Source organism: Gobius niger, assembly GCF_951799975.1.
Source record: "Gobius niger genome assembly, chromosome: 21".
In the NCBI taxonomy this organism is placed as follows: Eukaryota; Metazoa; Chordata; class Actinopteri; order Gobiiformes; family Gobiidae; genus Gobius; species Gobius niger.
The window spans coordinates 4,904,332-4,924,334 of NC_136872.1; the positions used below are offsets into that span (position 1 = coordinate 4,904,332).

Here is a 20,003-nt window from a genome sequence, read left to right on the forward strand (position 1 = left end):
GGTTCCTGTTTTGCTCTTCTCGAGGTTGGGTTATGTTGCACCTCTGACCGCAGGGTTGGTGATAAGGCAGTTATAGTTACAGGAGTCACAAAATGTCCTACCTGGCTGTGCGCCTGGGGCGGAGACAGAAGGCTGTAGACCACTGCAGATCTGTTCTCATCTAGGATCTCCTCATACAGATTGTTTGTCTGGAAAAAAAAAAAGTTAATGTTTACTAAACTTTAACTTGAATACAATAGCAGTTTATATGACGCGTCCTGACCTCTCCTTATGTGTGTGTTTGAAAATGCTGTGAACTGAAGCACGTCTGCATTTCATACTATCAAGTATGGAGTAAATGAATAATGTAATGTAAAGCGTCTTTGAGTTTTCAGAAAAGCGCTATATAAAACAAATGCATTATTTTTATTTTGTTCATTGTTCATTGTCAGATCATTCATTATTATGTAAGATGCTATACAAGATGAATGGAAATAGCAAACTTTATGGATGGCAAATGAGTATGGTAAAGGGTCTCAACTTATATCTATATATAGGGTTAACACATACTGCACATATTTTTAGAAACTAGGTGGTCTTGGCTTTAAAATGAGGAATCACACTGGCATATAGGCTGTAAACTCTCCAGTAACAATGTCGCTTACATTAGCAGTAATAAGTGCTTTATAGCAAGGAAACAATTCACCCATTCATACACCAAAGTACACACAGACACTGGAGGCAAGGTGGTTGTCTTGCCCAAGAACACAACAACAGTGTGCACCTGCAGGAGGCGGGATTCGAACCCTCAACCTACACGTTCCGCTCTGCCAACTGCTCCACTGTTGCCCGACACTAAAGCCTGTTATTAAACACTTTTCTATTTGAAATCAATCTTTTTTTTTTTTCCAATGTGAAATATGGTCATTTTCACCACTGTCACTCACTAAAATGTTACATATTGAGATTTTAATAGTATAGAATTATTAAACTGATCCCTGCCCATGTGTGCCAGGTCTGTGGGTAGGGCTTGGCACAATTTGTCGAAATTTCATTGAAATTACAATCTCTGCTTTGGTCAATCTCAATAATCGTGATGGGACTTTACAATTGTCAGGTTTACAGTCATTTCTTCGTCCGAAACAGCTCTGAGTTATGGAGTTTGGAGCTGAAGTTTGTATAAAAGTGAATGAATCGGCCTGAATCAATTTTTGTATGAAATAATAAAATCTATTTGAAAATGGAGATCGCGAGGCGGCACTCTGGCTACTCCTACCGTGCACATTTCAACACACGTCCCATAATTACAAAGTTTGCAGAGTCCTGAGTGCCTTGGAAAGCGCTTCATAAATTGAAAGAGCGTGAGTGAGCGGGTCCCACTTACCCTGCACTCTGCTGGGAATGATTAAGTCACTCACCTCTGGTATTTGAGCGTTTTCTCTGGAGTCTGTAATGCAAACGTGCAAAAGCAAAACAACAGATCAGACGCAGAGACAGTAGATATATGAATGTATTACTGTAACCCACCTGTCGGTTTGTTGACTCTCTTTCTCCAGTACAGAATGGACAAAGTCACGGAGAGCAGGATGAGACCAGCCGCTAGAGCCACACCCAGCGTCACACCTGTCACAGCAGACACTGGTGAGTAAAAAGGCTCCTGTAGTGTGAACTGGAGGGGGTGCAGGGCTCACGTGTCCACGGAGGTCCAGATGACGGTTCTCTCGTCCCAGGGTGGTCCTCTGAGGAGACAGCAGGAGCAGGTGTGGGTGTAGGTGTGGCTGTGGATGTGGATGTAGATGTGGATGAGACCTTATACAAATGTGTGGTGGTGGTAGTAGATGTTGAAGCAGTGGCTGAATCTGAAGGTGTCGCAGCTGGGGAAAAATTAGTCTGATCAAGACATAACAATATAGCTGAATAAAGGTGAGACTGCGCAGGTGAATGAGGGACACATTCAAAACGTTTCCTATAGATTACAGACAGTGCATCTATGTGTAATCCTGGGAGGGAAATCAGAATTTTAGAGCCAGGTTCAAAATTCTTGTTTCCTTTTGTTGATATATTAGATGTAGAGGTTTTTTACCATTTAGACTTTAGACACAGGGGCATACTACTAGTACTGAAAAAATATGTACATTTTGAACACACACAATATTATCACATACGTATAAATGAAACCCAAGCTTACCTGTGGTGACATTAATTTTGAATTTTACAGAGGTTCTTTGTACTGCTCCTGACCAGGTTTCACACAGGTACGTCCCAGAGTCAGAGCTCACCACATTAGTAATGCTCACTCTCATCACATGAGGAGGTGATGCATGTTGATCATATTGAATACTGTATCGGCCTTTGCTTTGCTGTGTCTTGCTCCTTAAACTCTCTACCAGAATGTTTCCGTTGCTGTCACAGTCATTTTTACAGAAGAACCGGGAAGTTCCATGTTCATATATTAAACATCTGACTGTGATGTTTCCTCCTTCAGCCACTGTGTAGACGTCCATTTCTCCTGTGAGTCCAGGAGGTCATCCACCACACAGCACTGTTCAACACATGAGCCACAGAAACACCATCAGTTTATGTCTTTGCACTAATACACACATGTGGATGAAGATCCATCCATCCATTTTCTTCCGCTTTATCCGAGGCCGGGTCGCGGGGGCAGCAGTCTCAGCAGAGATGCCCAAACTTCCCGGTCCACACACACCTCCTCCAGCTGTTCTGGGGGGACCCCGAGGCGACACCAGGCCAGACATAGTCCCACCACCGTGTCCTGGGCCTTCCACGAGGCCTTGTCCCACTAGGACATGCCTGGAACACCTCCCGCGGGAGGTGGATGAAGATGTTTATCATTAAAAAAGGTACGAACAACAGGAGACTACTGTAAGGTGTTTACCTGATTAAATATCTACTTTGTGAACAGATAGAATATTATTTTACAGATAAAGAAATAAACTGAGGAGCAGTTATGAAGGGATGGGAGAAAATACTCACCAAGAAAGAGTGTCAGAAGTGAATGTGTCCTCATGGTGACTGACGGAGCTCAACTTGTTCTTGCTGTTTTAAATCAGGAAGTCTCTGGACATGTGTCGCCTCCACCCTCTTTCACAAACTACTTCTCTCTTCACTTCATCCTGTGGTTTCACTCTTAGTTTTTTTTTTTTTCACCTAATAGAGGCTGTGTGTGGGTGTGTGCGCACAAGTGAAAGAAAAACTGAAAAAAAGAATCACTTCTGTAAACGTTTATATTTTAAGATTTGATTTCATCATGTGGCATAGATGGTTGCGGTTTCCTCAGGGCATGAAAAGCACGAAAAAGTCATCGAAATGAAACTTCCCAAAATGACATTGCTTGACTTTTTAGTTTTTAGTTTTAAACTCCATATATTCATTCCCCCCCCCCTATTTTTTCCCAAATTGCTCCCCATTGTTCACACATTTCTTGGAGATGAACCCGATATTGTAAATTTGCAGAACTTCTACACATTATTGTTGTGTTTTCTGGTTCTCGATAACAAATGTTTGAGTGTAGGTATCGTTAAAGCACTGGTATCGGAAGAAATGTAACGGTACCCAGCCCGAGTTCATAGAATCTACAATCACAGTCCAACACACTTTCACCTGCAGGTTTTGGCTATTTTCTTTAGTCTGCTTTGAATCAGTCATTTTGTCTTCTGATAAAAATAAACTGATAAAAGCATGTGTGGCCTTTTTGAGTTCAGGGTTTGACCTTTGCTAAAAGACGCAGCTGAAGATTTGACCATAGAATTGACTTGTTTGTCCAATTTCAGCTCAAACATGACACCTCGATGTTTGACAAACAAAGCAAATATAGTATTTGAGTGTTAACGTGTCGTGCATGTGGAGCCGAAAGTAGACTTAAAAACCTAATTTTTGCAACAAACCAAATAGTAACAATGCAGGCAAAAGAGCGGCTGAAAATCTTGAGTGGGCTCCTCCTGCTGACAACTAGGGCTGAATGATATGGACAAAATTTCTCGATATTCATGCCAGATATCTTGATATCGATACGATACGATATAACTATGGGTTAGGTGAAAACAAGCATTTTTCAGAAAAATAAAAACGTAATAATAAAGAGTGCAGTTTTATTGATGAAAATCCATATATATTGTTTGTATTTGCTTTTTTCGATTTTAATGTTTTGAATGCCCCTCCTGGAACCGCCACCTTAACGTGGTGGAGGGGTTTGAGCACCCGAATGATTCTGGGAGCTCTGTTGTCGGGGCTTCGTGCCCCTGGTAGGGTCTCCCAGGGCAAACAGGTCCTAGGTGACGGGTCAGACAAAGAGCGGTTCAGAAGCTCCTTATGAGAGACCAACAGGTTAATCGAGAGGCTGTCCTTCTGTGGACCCACCACCTGCAGGAGGCGCCATAGGGGGCTGGTGCAACGTGATTTGGGCAACTCCAACAGCTGCCCCCATGACCCGGCAATGGACAAGTGGAAGAAGATGGATGGATGGATGTTTTGAATGTTCATATTTCGATATCAATACGATAACGATATATCATTGCTTGTTCGAAATTATTATCTTGAATGTTCATATCTCAATATCAATACGATATATCTTTCAGCCCTACTGACACCTACAGGAGTAATTTTATTGAAAAATAACTTCCAGGTTGGGCGCAGGTACATGAGTGTAATTAGGAAGTACAGAACGAGGCGCTGACACTGTAGAAGAAGAAACAGCTACATTTAATGGCTTTGTCCAAGGATTGATGCTGCCTTCATGTGGTCTCGTTATTATGGTAAATACCACTTGCCATGTAGAAAATCATGAACGCTGAAACTGCATGAACATTGTGAAACCCAGGTGAAAATGAAGTATTCAATATATTATTAGTATACTTGTTTTTCTCTAGTACGTTTGAAATGTATTTCAATAAAGTGTACTTAATATAAGTTCATTAAAATGAAACTAAAATTTTATTTTAAAGGTATACTTAAGCACCATTTCCTTTTAATTACACTTAATACACATAATACACTTGTGAAAAATAACTTAGCATTAATATATTTCTACCCAGGTGAAAAAAAAGTATGTTCAAAATTTAATATGATTAATACATTTTCAGTATTCAGTATTTCAGTCCGACTTAAATTAACTTTTAGTGTGCTATTTAAGAACAACTTATTTTCTATTTAATCTATTTAAAGTCACACTGCGTAACTATACTGTTACCAGCTCGACACAGAAAATGCTATTACTGCAGTGGATAATCAAAGAATGGATTTGGATGAGAACCTTATCTGTTTAAATCTCAAATTCTGTTGACTTTAATCACATCTCCATGGAAACGAGCTGGAGACGTACCCACTCCCGGTAAAGTTATTTCATGTCTTAGGAGAGCTGAGGCCACTCACAGCAAAATTACAAAATTACATGTTTGTTTGAGATATTTTTCAATGCTGAAAATATCTGTCATAAAATAAAAGCTTGTATTTCAATTTTATATTTTGGATAATATTTTATGCGGTGTGGCGGTGTTTAAGTTGAATTGAAATTGCAATAGAATTAAATTCCAAGTGCATTTAGTATACGTTTGCATGCTTAAGTGGACCTATTTTACACATGCTTAATCTACTTATAGCATGTTTGATTTTATGTATTAAATTTTAATGTTATCCATCCATCCATTTTCTTCCACTTGTCCGTTGCCAGGTCGTGCTGCTGGAGCTGCCCAAATCACACTGCACCAGTCCCTTATGGCGCCTCCTGCAGGTGGTGGGTCCACAGAAGGACGGCCTCATGATTAAACGGGCCTGTTGGTCTCTCATAAGGAGCTTCTGAACCGCTCTTTGTCTGACCCGTCACTTGGGACCTGTTTGCCCTGGGAGACCCTACCAGGGGCACGAAGCCCCCGACAACAGAGCTCCAGGATCATTCGGGCTCAAACTCCTTCACTACATTGTGTTGGCGATTCCAGGAGGGGAAATTTTAATGTTATAGAGCATTTAAATGTAACTTATATTCTACATAAAGCACTTGGAATTGAATTTTATAGCAATTTAAATTCAACTTAAATAGATTAAATACAAAATAAGTTGTTCCAAAATAGCACACTAAAAGTTAATTTAAGTTGGATACCAAAAATGTATTTATTATATTCAATTTGAACATACTTAAGTATATATTTTTTTCACCTGGAAATACTACTCAGAATCAGAAACAGAATCGGTTTTATTGCCATGTTTATGAACAGGTTCACAACTTCGATCATGCAACAAGAAACAGAAAACATACAACTTTAGATAAACAGAAAACTATAAAGACATGAGAAGATTACATTTAAACTATGACAAAGAAAACAACAATCTGACTAACCTGACTAAGTCCATTTTGCATGACAGGTCCACTTTAAAAAACAAGCAGCGCATTAGTCCTGCTGCTCACTGCATGAGCCCTTGTTACTCACACTAATTTTATGATAGAAAGTACAACAATTAAGTGAAATATTACCATAAATTGTTCATATGAGCAATACAAGACATGCACTTTATATGTACACAGAGAGACCTGCATGAAGACTCAGTTCAACAGAAGGAAAAATCTGTTCTAATCATTTATGAAAGACAGAGACAGTGACAGGATCAGACATGGCCACAGTCAGAGGTTAAGTCTGTGTTCCTGCTCTGTCTCTGATGCAGCTGTAGGTTTGGTCGTGGTCCACAGTGTCCACACAGAGGCTCTGGTAAGTGGCCTCTGCAGACTCTGGGCCCACGTTCTCATACATTTCAATCTGAAGGGAAAACAGAGCAAAGAAACCCCCAGTCAGTCAGTGTGATGTTCTGGAAGGTGAAGCTGCTGTAGACCTCACCTCTGCTCTCGAGCGCCTCGGCTCACCGCTCCGTGTCCTCCTCTTTCTGCAGGTCAGGAACACCAGGGCAAAGGTCATCACCACGGCGACGGGGATCACCAGCAGCAGCCACAGCAGACGACTGCGACCTGTGGAGGTGCTCACTGTCAGGCTCTCGTTATACAGTGGGTCGTTATTATAGACACGCAGGTTCGTAGATACCTGAAGGTCTGGGAGACAAATCTGGAGCTGAGGAGGTTGTAGCTGAAACAATACGGCATGATGTACTTGAAAACAATACAATAAACCTAAGCTGTTACAGTATTTCAGAAATCGGATTTGTCAAACCCAAGCTTACCACTGGTGACGGCGATTTGAAACAGCACGGAGTCCGTCTTCACTGGTCCCGCCCACGTTTCACACAGGTACGACCCCGAGTCCGAGCTCACCACGTTCCGGATGCTCACATGCATCACGTGAGGAGGCGTTGGGCCTTCCTCATATTGAACGGCGTACCGGCCAGTGCTTTGCTGCGTCTTCGTCCCGGAGGTCCAGACCAGAATGTCGTCACAGTTGTTCTGACAGAAGTACAGCGTGGTTCCATCTCCGTAGATCATACATCTGACCGTGACGTTTCCTCCTTCAGGCGCTGTGTAGACGTCCGTTTTCCCTGCGAGTCCGTGACACAGCACTGTTCAACACAGAACCCCGTCAGTTTGTGACTTTGTGCTCATCCACAGTTGGCCGACTATGATGTTTCGTGAACAACAGAATCAGGAGACTGCAAGTAGAGCTCAACGGTGGAAGCTCCGCCCAGTGTCCATTCTAAATCTCCACAGACGGAGAGGCTACTCAGCTACACATACTGACCATAGAGCGTCAATTTACAAGAAAGGGAATACACAATACTTTGAAATACAGCAAAAATGCTTTTAGAACTTTTTGGTTTATAAATCGTGTCCATGGAATTACCACAAAGCTGCTATTGTTCTTTTAAGCTCTTAAAGGGATATTCCAGGATTTTTGACATAGGACATCATTTCCTAGTTATCCAGAGTGTTTCTGATTTCTGGAGATATTTTTTTGGGTAATTCATGCAGTTCTTATGTTTGAAGAGTTTCGTGGCACTAGGCTAATGCAAGGCTAGCGCATTTCTATGGTATCAGCTAGCCTGCATTAAAAACAGTGTGACCCGCTCCACAGAGCACCTGAGGCAAAATCACTTATAACACCAGACTAACCATATAAATGTCTGTGTCGATAGAATCATGTTTGGAATATAACTGATCTTGCATCACATGAATGATCGCATTTTGAGGGACTATTTTCTAGCAGATCACTCCGCCGCTGCGTAGCTTATACAACCACGAAGCTGATGCTGCTCAAGTATAAGTTATTTTTAATGCAAAATGGTTAAAATTACTCTATGGACACAGACATTTATATGGTTAGTCTGGTTTTATAAGTGATTTGCCTCAGGTGCTCTGTGGAGCGGATCAGACTGTTTTTAATGCAGGCTAGCTGATACCATAGAAATGCGCTAGCCTTGCACTAGCCTAGCGCCACGAAACTCTTCAAATAGAAGAACTGCATGAATTACAAAAAAAAAATATCTCCAGAAATCAGAAAGACTCTGGATAACTAGGAAATGAGGCCCTATGTCAAAAATCCTGGAATATCCCTTTAACCTCCATCCAACTGAGCACAAGATGAAAAAAGAGCAACAAAAACGAGCAGGAAAAGTGACAATAACACAATAACAAAAATGTGACGGAAACGCGAAAAAAAAAAGGGGTAAAAAAGAAAGCTGTGAAAATACAACAAATAAACTGACAAAAATAGGACGAAAAGCCTACAAAAGCACAGCAAGAAAGCAACATAAAATGAGACGAAACATGGCAAAAAAGCGGCAAAAAAGAGATGAAAAAGCAACAAATATGACAAACAGCTACAAAAAGTTGACAAAAACGCTTCAAAACTATGACATAAGCGAGTTATGTCATAGGGTAAGTTACGATCAGTGTTGTAGGTCTTAGCTTTCAAATGCTGTACGCTCCAGTTGAGAAGTTTTTTAGATTTGGGTAAAGCTGAACTGGAGAAAAGGTGCTTGGTTAAGGCGGAGGGTTAGAGGTTAAACCCTCGATATCATTATTTTTTGAAAAGTCTATGGATATTTTGAATGTGATTTTCACTTCCGTCCCCAGGGCGGGGCCTCGGCCTCCACTGTTGAGCGTCTACATTATTAGACATACAATAGGCTATCCACAGTTATCAATATGCGATTTACTAATTTCATTTTACTTTACAGAGAATGAACTAAATTGAAGGGTAGTTATGGAAAAGTATTACTGTATTCTACACTTTAAGCCAAATATGAGCAGCATATTCAACAGGAAGACCCTTAAATGGCTCCAGGAAGGTCAGAGTATGTTTGATAATATAGAGGTAAATCTTACATATTACATACTGTATTTACAGAACTTCTGGTATTTACTTTGGTTGTATTTGAAATATTTACTATACCCAAATAACCAATAAAATAATAGTTCGACAAGTAGATAAAACTCACCCAGAGTCAGTAATAAATGCAGACCTGTCCCCATGACGCCTGACAAAGATCTGAACCAGGAACTCTCTGTAGCACCAAAAAAAAAACACTTCTCTCTTCACTTTTTACTCAGAGTTTATTTATGTCTTAACCAAACGGAGGCGGTGAAGTGGTACCTGAGGCCGTAACACGATGAGGTGAAAGGTCAAACTCCCCAGAGCTGTGAGCGATTATAATGAGTTACATCAGATTTTCATTCTAAATACAAGTGAATTTCTCCATTGTGAGATCAATAAAGAATATCTTACATTCATCAAAACAAATAACATATCTCATAACTCAACCCTGACCCTCATTTGGCTTCTGTTACTCGACTGTTTTCTATGCTGTGACATCATCTGCGTACCCTCTTAACCCCTTAACTCCCACCTGAACCGAGCACATTTTCTCCAGTTTGGCTTTACCCCAGTCCAAAAGCTTCTGGAAAAAAAGCTGTGAAAATAGCAACAAAACTGAGACAAAAACAATGATGGAAATGTGACAAAAAAGTAAGAAAACATTGACAAAAAAGTGATGAAAAATTGATGAAAAAGTGGCAAAAATGTCACAAAAACGTCACAAGAAATTGACAAAAATGTGACAAAAAAATTGACAAAAAAATGACTAAAATGTGACAAAAAATGACAAAAAATTGATTAAAAAAAATGCGCGAAAAAATGACAGAAATGTGACAAAAAATGACAAAAATGTGATAAAAAATTTACAAAAAAAATGGACAAAAATTTGACAAAAAAGTGACAAAAAAATGTGATAAAAAAATTGACGAAAAATGACAAAAATGTGACAAAAATGACAAAAAAGTTACAAAAATGAGTTGAATACCCAACAAAAAAATGATGGAAAAAAAATCTGATGACATGAGGAAAAAGATCCTCTCGGTTCAGGTGGGAGTGAAGAGGTTAAAGCATCACTGAAGGCATTGATGTAAATAGTTTTAATATGACTAATACAATACATTTCATACAGATAATAAGCAGTTTATAGAGAAGTCTGTTAAACATGTGAATGTGCTGCCTCCAGGGGGCAGTGGAGGTTAAGTCTGTGTTCCTGCTGTGTCTCTGATGCAGCTGTAGGTTTGGTCGTGGTCCATAGTGTCCACACAGAGGCTCTGGTAAGTGGCCTCTGCAGACTCTGGGCCCACGTTCTCATACAGCTCAGTCTGGAGGGAAACAGAGCAAAGAAACCCCCAGTCAGTCAGTGTGATGTTCTGGAAGGTGAAGCTGCTGTAGACCTCACCTCTGCTCTGGAGCGCCTCGGCTCACCGCTCCGTGTCCTCCTCTTTCTGCAGGTCAGGAACACCAGGGCAGAGGTCATCACCACGGCGACGGGGATCAGCAGCAGCAGCCACAGCAGACGACTGTGACCTGTGGAGGTGCTCACTGTCAGGCTCTCGTTATACAGTGGGTCGTTATTATAGACAAGGAAATACCTGAGGGGAGGGGTGTGGAGGGGGTCGGTGGAGCATCATCAGTATACACCAGTGATGTAACAGAAGGTCTGGGAAACATGTCTGGAGCAGAGGAGGTTATAGCTGGAACAATGTAACATGATATAAAAACAATACAATAAACCAAACTTTAAGAGGTTACAGTACGCTCTCGTTATACAGTGGGTCGCTATTATAAACACACAAGGAAATACCTGAGGGGAGGGGTGTGGAGGGGGTCGGTGGAACATCATCAGTATACACCAGTGACGTAACAGAAGGTGGAGCAGAGGAGGTTGTAGCTGGAACAATGTGACATGATATAAAAACAATACAATAAACCGAGCTTTAAGAGGTTACAGTATTTCACAGATTATGCATTAATCTGTGAAAATAAACAAACCCAACTTTACCTTTTCGTGACAGCGATTTGAAAAAGCACAGTCTGTCTTTACTAGTTTCACTGTGGTTTGTTCCAGAGTCAGAGCTCACCACATTACTAATGCTCACATGCATGTCTTTCATTTTCAACGTTTACACAGATGTAAAGATTTGTATTTGTAACAATGCTCCAAATTGTGATGCATCTATGTGTAATCCAGAAATGAAGTCTGAATAATGGACAGAGCCAGGTTCATTCTTGGTTCATTTTGTTGATGTACGAGATATGAAGGTCTTTAAGAGGGAGTTTTTGTTATTTAGACACACACAAAAGGTTATTACATCAATTTAGATAAAACACAAACTTACCAGTGATGACAGTAATTTGAAATTTTAAAGAATCTTCTGGTACTGCTCCTGACCTGGTTTCACACAGGTACATCCCAGAGTCAGAGCTCACCACATTAGTAATGCTCACTCGCATCACATGAGGAGGTGATGCACGTTTTTCATATTGAATACTGTATCGGCCTTTGCTTTGCTGTGTCTTAGTTGATGACATCTCAACCAGAATGTTTTCTTTGTCCTCACAGTCATTTCTACAGAAGCTCCGTGAAGTTCCATGTTTATATATCAAACATCTGACTGTGATGTTTCCTCCTTCAGCCACTGTGTCGACCTTTTCTCCTGTGAGTCCAGGAGGTAATCCACCACACAGCACTGTTCAACACATGAGCCACAGAAACACCTTTAGTGAACGCACTGAAATAAACTCTTGAATAATGAAGATGTTAATCACATAAATAACCGGAAGCAGCAAAATAAAGGAACTGCATTTAATGGCTGCACAATTCTCGAAAGCTATGCAACTGTTAATATTCTGAGAAGTATTTTGATGAAAAACATGTGATGCCTGATGGAGAATTATAGAGTTAATTCGGCCATAGCACATTCCTTTCGAATCTTATCATATTGTACTGTCAAAGGGGAACATTCAGGCGCCGACCTTCTACATGACTTGTGGCCTAGTCAACGTGGCACATTGTCCGAGAGGTAGACTGTTAGTGCCTACGTCTAACCGAGGCTATATAGCTCTCTTCATGTGGAAGTATCCCCAGACTCTGAATGATCAATGCTCTGAACATTGTGTTGACTGTTCAAATGTCTCCAGGCCTGTAATACGGTAATAAACTTCTAACATGTAAGACATCCAGACCGTGTCCCGTCTCTCCATCCACATCTCCTCCGGACTCCTTTAGTATTTCCCTAACAGTTGCCCTGATGAAGCATTTGTGGTCGAAGCGCGTAGGCCGGTCCATGATGCAAGAAAGGACTTTAAAAAAAAAAATCCTAGATTCGAGCGCCTCAGACATTTTTTCTTATGATCGCTTTTGATTCAAACTGTTCTAAGTCTTAAGCTGATTATTGTATTTCCATTACTATTAGATTTGCAATATAGGTATTCAAATCATGATTCAGTCGACTGTGCGCATTTCGAACACTTACATTTGAGGGAAAACTGAAGCATGAGCTGCTAAACTGATCCTTGTTGTTGTTGATATTGTGCTGCAAAGAATATTGTCGTGCCCAAATAATTGTTTGCGATTTCGCATTCAAAATATCGCTAATCTTTAATCTATCTCTGCGTAACTACTGATCATTTACCCATAACAAGTACAAGACAAAGACAAAGCAAAAAAACAAAAAGTAGGTAGTTAGAAGTAGAGAAAACTCACCCAGAATCAGTATTAAAGTCAGACCTGTCCTCATGACGACTGATCAAGACTAAACCAGACAGTTTGTTTAGCACTTGTTAACACACCTCCTCATGTGTTGCCTCCGCCCTCGCTCAAAATCTGCTTCTCTCTTCACTTTAGTTTTGTGGTTTTGCAGTAAGTTTATTTACATGTTCCCCAAACAGAGGCTGTGAAGAGGAGAAAGGAGTAAAGCGATGAGGAGGAAGGTCAAACTCCACAGAGCTGTGTTTTGAACCCGGTCACTGCAGCTGAGCCTCTGAGTGATTCTAATGATGTCACAGGATCTTCATTCTATGCTGTGACATCATCTGCATACCTTCTTAAAGCACCATTGAAGGCATTGATGTAAATGGCTCCAGGAAGGTCAGAGTATGTTTGATATATTGATGTATTACATACTGTATTTACAAAACTTCTGGTATTTACTTTGGTTCTATCTGTAATATTAACTATACCCGAATAACCAATAAAATAATAGTTTGACAAGTAGAGAAAACTCACCCAGAATCGGTAATAAATGCAGACCTGTCCCCATGACGCCTGACAAAGATCTGAACCAGGAACTCTCTGTAGCACCAAACAAAAAACACTTCTCTCTTCACTTTTTACTCAGAGTTTATTTATGTCTTAACCAAACAGAGGCGGTGAAGTGGTACCTGAGGCCGTAACGCGGTGAGGTGAAAGGTCAAACTTCCCAGAACTGATTATAATGAGTTACATCAGATTTTCATTCTAAATACAAGTGAATTTCTCCATTGTGAGATCAATAAAGAATATCTTACATTTATCAAAACAAATAATACATCTCATAACTCAACCCTGACCCTCATTTGTCTTCTGTTACTCGACTGTTTTCTGTGCTGTGACATCATCTGCGTACCCTCTTAACCCCTTAACTCCCACCTGAACCGATTACATTTTCTCCAAAAAAGCTGTGAAAATAGCAACGAAACTGAGACGAAAACAATGATGGAAATGTGAGAAAAAAGTGAGAAAACATTGACAAAAAAGTGATGAAAAATTGATGAAAAAGTGGCAAAAATGTGATAAAAAATGGACAAAAAATGACAAAAAATTGACCAAAAAAATGAGAAAAATGTGACAAAATGTGACAAAAATTTATAAAAAATGGACGAAAAAATGACAGAAATGTGACAAAAATGGATAAAAAATGGACAAAAAAATGACAGAAATGTGACAAAAAATGACAAGAAAATGACAAGAAAATGACAAAAATGACAAAAATGACAAAAATGTGATATAAATTTTACAAAAAAAATTGACAAAAATTGGACAAAAAAGTGACAAAAAAATGTGATAAAAAAATTGATGAAAAATGACAAAAATTTGACAAAAAAATGACAAAAAAATGACAAAAAAGTTACAAAAATATGTTGAATACCCAACAAAAAAATGGAAAAAAAATCTGATGACGTGAGGAAAAAGATCCTCTCGGTTCAGGTGTGAGTTAAGAGGTTAAAGCATCACTGAAGGCATTGATGTAAATAGTTTTAATATAATAATACAATACATTTCATGCAGATAATTAGCAGTTTATAGAGAAGTCTGTTAAACATGTGACTGTGCTGCCTCCAGGGGGCAGTGGAGGTTAAGTCTGTGTTCCTGCTGTGTCTCTGATGCAGCTGTAGGTTTGGTCGTGGTCCATAGTGTCCACACAGAGGCTCTGGTAAGTGGCCTCTGCAGACTCTGGGCCCACGTTCTCATACAGCTCAGTCTGGAGGGAAACAGAGCAAAGAAACCCCCAGTCAGTCAGTGTGATGTTCTGGAAGGTGAAGCTGCTGTAGACCTCACCTCTGCTCTGGAGCGCCTCGGCTCACCGCTCCGTGTCCTCCTCTTTCTGCAGGTCAGGAACACCAGGGCAGAGGTCATCACCACGGCGACGGGGATCAGCAGCAGCCACAGCAGACGACTGCGACCTGTGGAGGTGCTCACTGTTAGGCTCTCGTTATACAGTGGGTCGTTATTATAGACAAGGAAATACCTGAGGGGAGGGGTGTGGAGGGGGTCAGTGGAACATCATCAGAGGGGATTGTAGCTGAAACAATGTGACGTGATATAAAAACAATACAATAAAGATCAAGGACCGTGACGTCGCCCGGTATGGCGCAGCCGGGGCCCCACCCTGGAGCCAGGCCTGGGGTTGGGGCTCGGACTCGAGTGCCTGGTGGTCAGGCCTCTGCCCACGGGGCCCGGCCGGGCACAGCCCGAAGAGACGGCGTGGGCCCGCCCTCCTTTGGACTCACCACCCGCAGAGGGATCCATAGGGGTCGGGTGCGGAGAGGACTGGGTGGCAGTCGAGGCCGGGTGCCTCGACGACTTGGTCCGCGTGCGCAGCTTCTGGCGTTCGAGACTTAGAACGTCACTTCCAGAGCCGGTTCTTCCTATACGCAGACTACGCAAGGTGCGTAGGGCCCCCGCGGCTGCAAGGGCCCCGCATCTCAGTCAAACTACGGTGTTGTTTCACTGATTGATCAACGCGTTGTTACGGGGACAGACTCTTCCAGCGCGCACTCACTCTCCGCCTACTTCGCCACATATAACATCAACACGGACGCGGACTCTGGGCTGCAACTCTGGGCCTCTCTCTCATTTAACCCCTTAACTCCCACCTGAACCGAGTACATTTTCTCCAGCTTAACCCCAATCCAAAAGCCTCTGGAAAAAAAGGTGTGAAAATAGCAATAAAACTGAAACGAAAACAAGGATGAAAATGTGACAAAAGGGACAAAAAATGTACAAAAAAAAGACAAAAATGGACAAAAATTTGAAAAAAATGTGACAAAAAATGGACAAAAAAGTGATAAGAATTTGACCAAAAAAAATGTGAATATTGGACGAAAAAGTGACAAAAAAAGTCACAAAAAATTGACAAAAATGAAAAGACTGCCCAACAAAAAAAATGATGAAAAAAAATCGTGAGGAAAAAGATCAATTTAGTTTTGTAGGTCTTAGCTTTCAAATGAGGTGTTACACTGGCCTACAGGATTTGGGTAAAGCTGAACTGGAGAAAATGCTCTCGGTTCAGGCGGGAGTTAAGAGGTTGAACTCTCTTCTTATTGTGCTGGTGAGTCTGGAGTATCAGGACAGCAGTTTGGCGAGTGGACGAGAGTAAAGCCGTGTCCGTGGCCTTTTTTGTTGAGTTGAATCCACATGGTTCTCATGATCACAGTAACTTACAGTAACTCTGGTTCTCTGAATGTGCACAGTCTAAAACGAATTGGGCGACTCACAGGCTAATTCTCAGTGCTCAGACAGAAACAACCGCCAGGAGCAGGTTTCAGTTAGTTTTAAATCAGCGGTTCCCAATCTGTGGGTCAGGGACCAGAGGTGAGAGAATGGGACCATTTGCCATTTACTATTTTAAAAAGGGAAATAGACTAGTAGTCGTCCTAAATACCAGTCTCACAGTGGCTTAGTGGTTAGTGGCTCTCACACAGGGGGCAGGGCCTGAATTGAGGTCTGTATGTTCTGCTTCTGCCCTGGAACAGTGGAACTGTTTTGACCATAAATGGATTCAATCTTCATCGAATAGCTACTGTAGGGCCCCCGTGTGGATTTTTGCTTAGGGCCCCAGAAGGGCCAGCACCGGCTCTGGTCACTTCGCTGGGGGGGAAGGAGCCTGAGCTTGTGCGGGAGGTTGAGAGATACCGGCTAGATATAGTCGGGCTAACCTCCACGCACAGCTTGGGTTCCGGATCCCAACTCCTGGAGAGAGGCTGGACTCTCGGCGGGCCGGGGTGGGTTTGCTCATATCCCCCCAGCTCAGCCGTCACGTGTTGGAGTTCACCCCGGTGGACGAGAGGGTCACGTCCCTACGCCTTCGGGTCGGGGACAGGTCTCTCACCGTTGTCTCGGCCTACGGGCCCAACATCGGTGCAGAGTACCCGGTCTTCTTGGAGTCCCTGGGAGGGGTACTAGATCGTGCTCCGACTTGGGACTCCATTGTTCTACTGGGGGACTTCAACGCCCACGTGGGTAACGACAGTGAGACCTGGATGGGAGTGATTGGGAAGAACGGCCTCCCCGATCTGAACCCGAGTGGTGTTCTGTTATTGGACTTCTGTGCTAGTCGCAGTTTGTCCATAACGAACACCATGTTCAAGCACAAGGGTGTCCATAAGTGCACGTGGCACCAGGACACCCTAGGCAGGAGGTCGATGATCGACTTTGTAGTTGTGTCGTCTGATCTCCGGCCGCGTGTCTCGGACACTCGGGTAAAGAGAGGGGCTGAGCTGTCAACCGATCACCACCTGGTGGTGAGCTGGATCCGCTGGCAGGGGAGGAAGCCGGTCAGACCTGGCAGGCCCAAGCGTGTTGTGAGGGTCTGCTGGGAACGTCTGGTGGATCCCTCTGTCAAAGGAGTCTTCAACTCCCACCTCCGGAAGAGCTTCACCCAGATTCCGAGGGAGGCTGGGGACATGGAGTCTGAGTGGACTCTGTTCTCCTCCTCCATTGTCGATGCGGCTGCTCGTAGTTGTGGCCGTAAGGTCTCTGGTGCCTGTCGCGGCGGCAATCCCCGACTCCGATGGTGGCGCCCAGAAGTAAGGGATGCCGTCAAGCTGAAGAAGGAGTCCTACCTGGCCTTGTTGGCTTGTGGGACTCCGGAGGCAGCTGAGAGGTATCGGCAGGCCAAGCGTGCTGCAGCTCGTGCGGTCACAGAGGCAAAAACTCGGGTCTGGGAGGAGTTCGGGGAGGCCATGGAGGAAGACTATCGGTCGGCCTCGAAGAGATTCTGGCAAACCATCCGGCGCCTCAGGAGGGGGAAGCAGTGCTTCACCAGCACTGTTTACAGTGCGGGTGGGGGGCTGCTGACCTCGACTGGGGATGTCGTCGGGCGGTGAAAGGAGTACTTCGAGGACCTCCTCAATCCCGTCGTCACGTCTTCCAATGAGGAAGCAGAGGCTGGGGACTCGGAGGTGGGCTCGCCCATCACCGGGGCTGAAGTCACCGAGGTGGTGAGAAAGCTCCTCGGTGGCAAGGCTCCGGGGGTGGATGAGATTCGCCCTGAGTACCTTAAGTCTCTGGATGTTGTAGGACTGTCTTGGCTGACACGTCACTGCAACATCGCGTGGCGGTCGGGGACAGTGCCTCTGGATTGGCAGCCCGGGGTGGTGGTCCCTCTCTTTAAAAGGGGGACCGGAGGGTGTGCTCCAAATACAGAGGGATCACACTCCTCAGGCTCCCCGGTAAGGTCTACTCCAGGGTGCTGGAGAGGAGGATCCGGCCGATAGTCGAACCTTGGATCCAGGAGGAACAATGTGGTTTTCGTCCTGGTCGTGGCACACTGGACCAGCTCTATACCCTCCGTCGGGTGCTCGAGGATTCGTGGGAGTTCGCCCAACCAGTCCACATGTGTTTTGTGGATCTGGAGAAAGCGTTCGACCGCGTCCCTCGTGGTGCCCTGTGGGGGGTGCTCCGGGAGTATGGGGTCCGGGGCCCTCTGCTAAGGGCTGTCCGTTCCCTGTATGACCGCAGCAGGAGCTTGGCTCGCATTGCCGGCAGTAAGTCAGACCTGTTCCCGGTGCGTGTTGGTCTCCGCCAGGGCTGCCCTTTGTCACCGGTTCTGTTCATTACCTTTATGGACAGAATTTCTAGGCGCAGCCAGGGGCCGGAGGGTGTCCGGTTTGGGAGCCTCAGAGTCTCATCTCTGCTGTTTGCGGATGATGTTGTTCTGTTGGCTTCAACAGGCCAGGACCTTCAGCTGCTCTGGGGCGGTTTGCAGCCGAGTGTGTAGCGGCCGGGATGAGAATCAGCATCTCCAAATCTGAGGCCATGGTTCTCCACCGGAAAAAGGTGGCTTCCCCTCTACAGGTCGGTGGGGAGTCCTTACCTCAAGTGGAAGAGTTCAAGTATCTCAGGGTCTTGTTCACGAGTGAGGGGCGGATGGAGCGTGAGATGGACAGACGGATCGGTGCGGCGTCAGCAGTGATGCGGTCGCTGTATCGGTCTGTCGTGGTGAAGGGGGAGCTGAGTCGGAGGGCAAAGCTCTCGATTTACCGATCGATCTACGTTCCCACCCTCACCTATGGTCATGAGATTTGGGTAATGACCAAAAGGACAAGATCGCGAATACAAGCGGCCGAAATGAGTTTCCTTCGCAGGGTGGCTGGGCGCACCCTCCGAGATCGGGTGAGGAGCTCAGTTACCCGGGAGGAGCTCGGAGTAGAGTCGCTGCTCCTTCACGTCGAAAGGAGCAGCTGAGGTGGCTCGGGCATCTGTTCCGGATGCCTCCTGGCCGCCTCCCGCGGGAGGTATTCCAGGCATGTCCTAGTGGGACAAGGCCTCGTGGAAGACCCAGGACACGCTGGTGGGACTATGTTTCCGAGCTGGCCTGGTGTCGCCTCGGGGTCCCCCCAGAACAGCTGGAGGAGGTGTGTGTGGACCGGGAAGTTTGGGCATCTCTGTTAAGACTGCTGCCCCCGCGACCCGGCCCCGGATAAAGCGGAAGAAAATGGATGGATGGATGGACAATAAACCGAGCTTAAAGAGGTTACAGTATTTCACAGTTTTGCATTAATCTGTGAAAATAAACAAACCCAACTTTACCTCTCGTGACAGCGCTTTGAAAAAGCACAGAGTCTGTCTTTACTAGTTTCACTGTGGTTTGTTCCAGAGTCAGAGCTCACCACATTACTAATGCTCACATGCATGTCTTTAATTTTCAACGTTTACACAGATGTAAAGATTTGTATTTGTAACAATGCTAGAAATTGTGATGCATCTATGTGTAATCCAGAAATGAAGTCTGAATAATGGACAGAGCCAGGTTCATTCTTGGTTCATTTTGTTGATGTACGAGATATGAAGGTCTTTAAGAGGGAATTTTTGTTATTTAGACACACACAAAAGGTTATTACATCAATTTAGATAAAACCCAAACTTACCAGTGGTGACAGTAATTTGAAAAGACACAGAGTGTGTCTGTACTGCTCTGTTCCTGGTTTCACACAGGTACATCCCAGAGTCAGAGCTCACCACATTAGTAATGCTCACTTGCATCACTTGAGGAG

General features: G+C 43.7%; 1 protein-coding gene and 1 long non-coding RNA gene across 2 annotated transcripts; both read right to left on the reverse strand.

Annotated features, from left to right (window-relative positions):
- Nucleotides 1–1,757: 1,757 nt before the first annotated feature.
- Nucleotides 1,758–3,017, reverse strand: LOC306980774. Its single transcript, XR_013794046.1, has 3 exons — nt 2,974–3,017; nt 2,168–2,521; nt 1,758–1,853 (listed from the first exon to the last, which is right to left on the reverse strand). It is a non-coding gene; the product is annotated as an uncharacterized lncRNA (long non-coding RNA).
- Nucleotides 3,018–7,126: 4,109 nt separating this feature from the next.
- Nucleotides 7,127–13,510, reverse strand: LOC306980726 (uncharacterized protein; the record flags this gene model as incomplete). The annotated part of the gene is made up of 2 exons (XM_079580155.1): nt 13,474–13,510; nt 7,127–7,491 (listed from the first exon to the last, which is right to left on the reverse strand). The coding sequence occupies exons 1-2, from the start codon at nt 13,505–13,507 to the stop codon at nt 7,127–7,129; spliced, it is 399 nt and encodes a 132-aa protein (XP_079436281.1). The 5' UTR covers nt 13,508–13,510.
- Between the last annotated feature and the right edge of the window lie 6,493 nt (nt 13,511–20,003).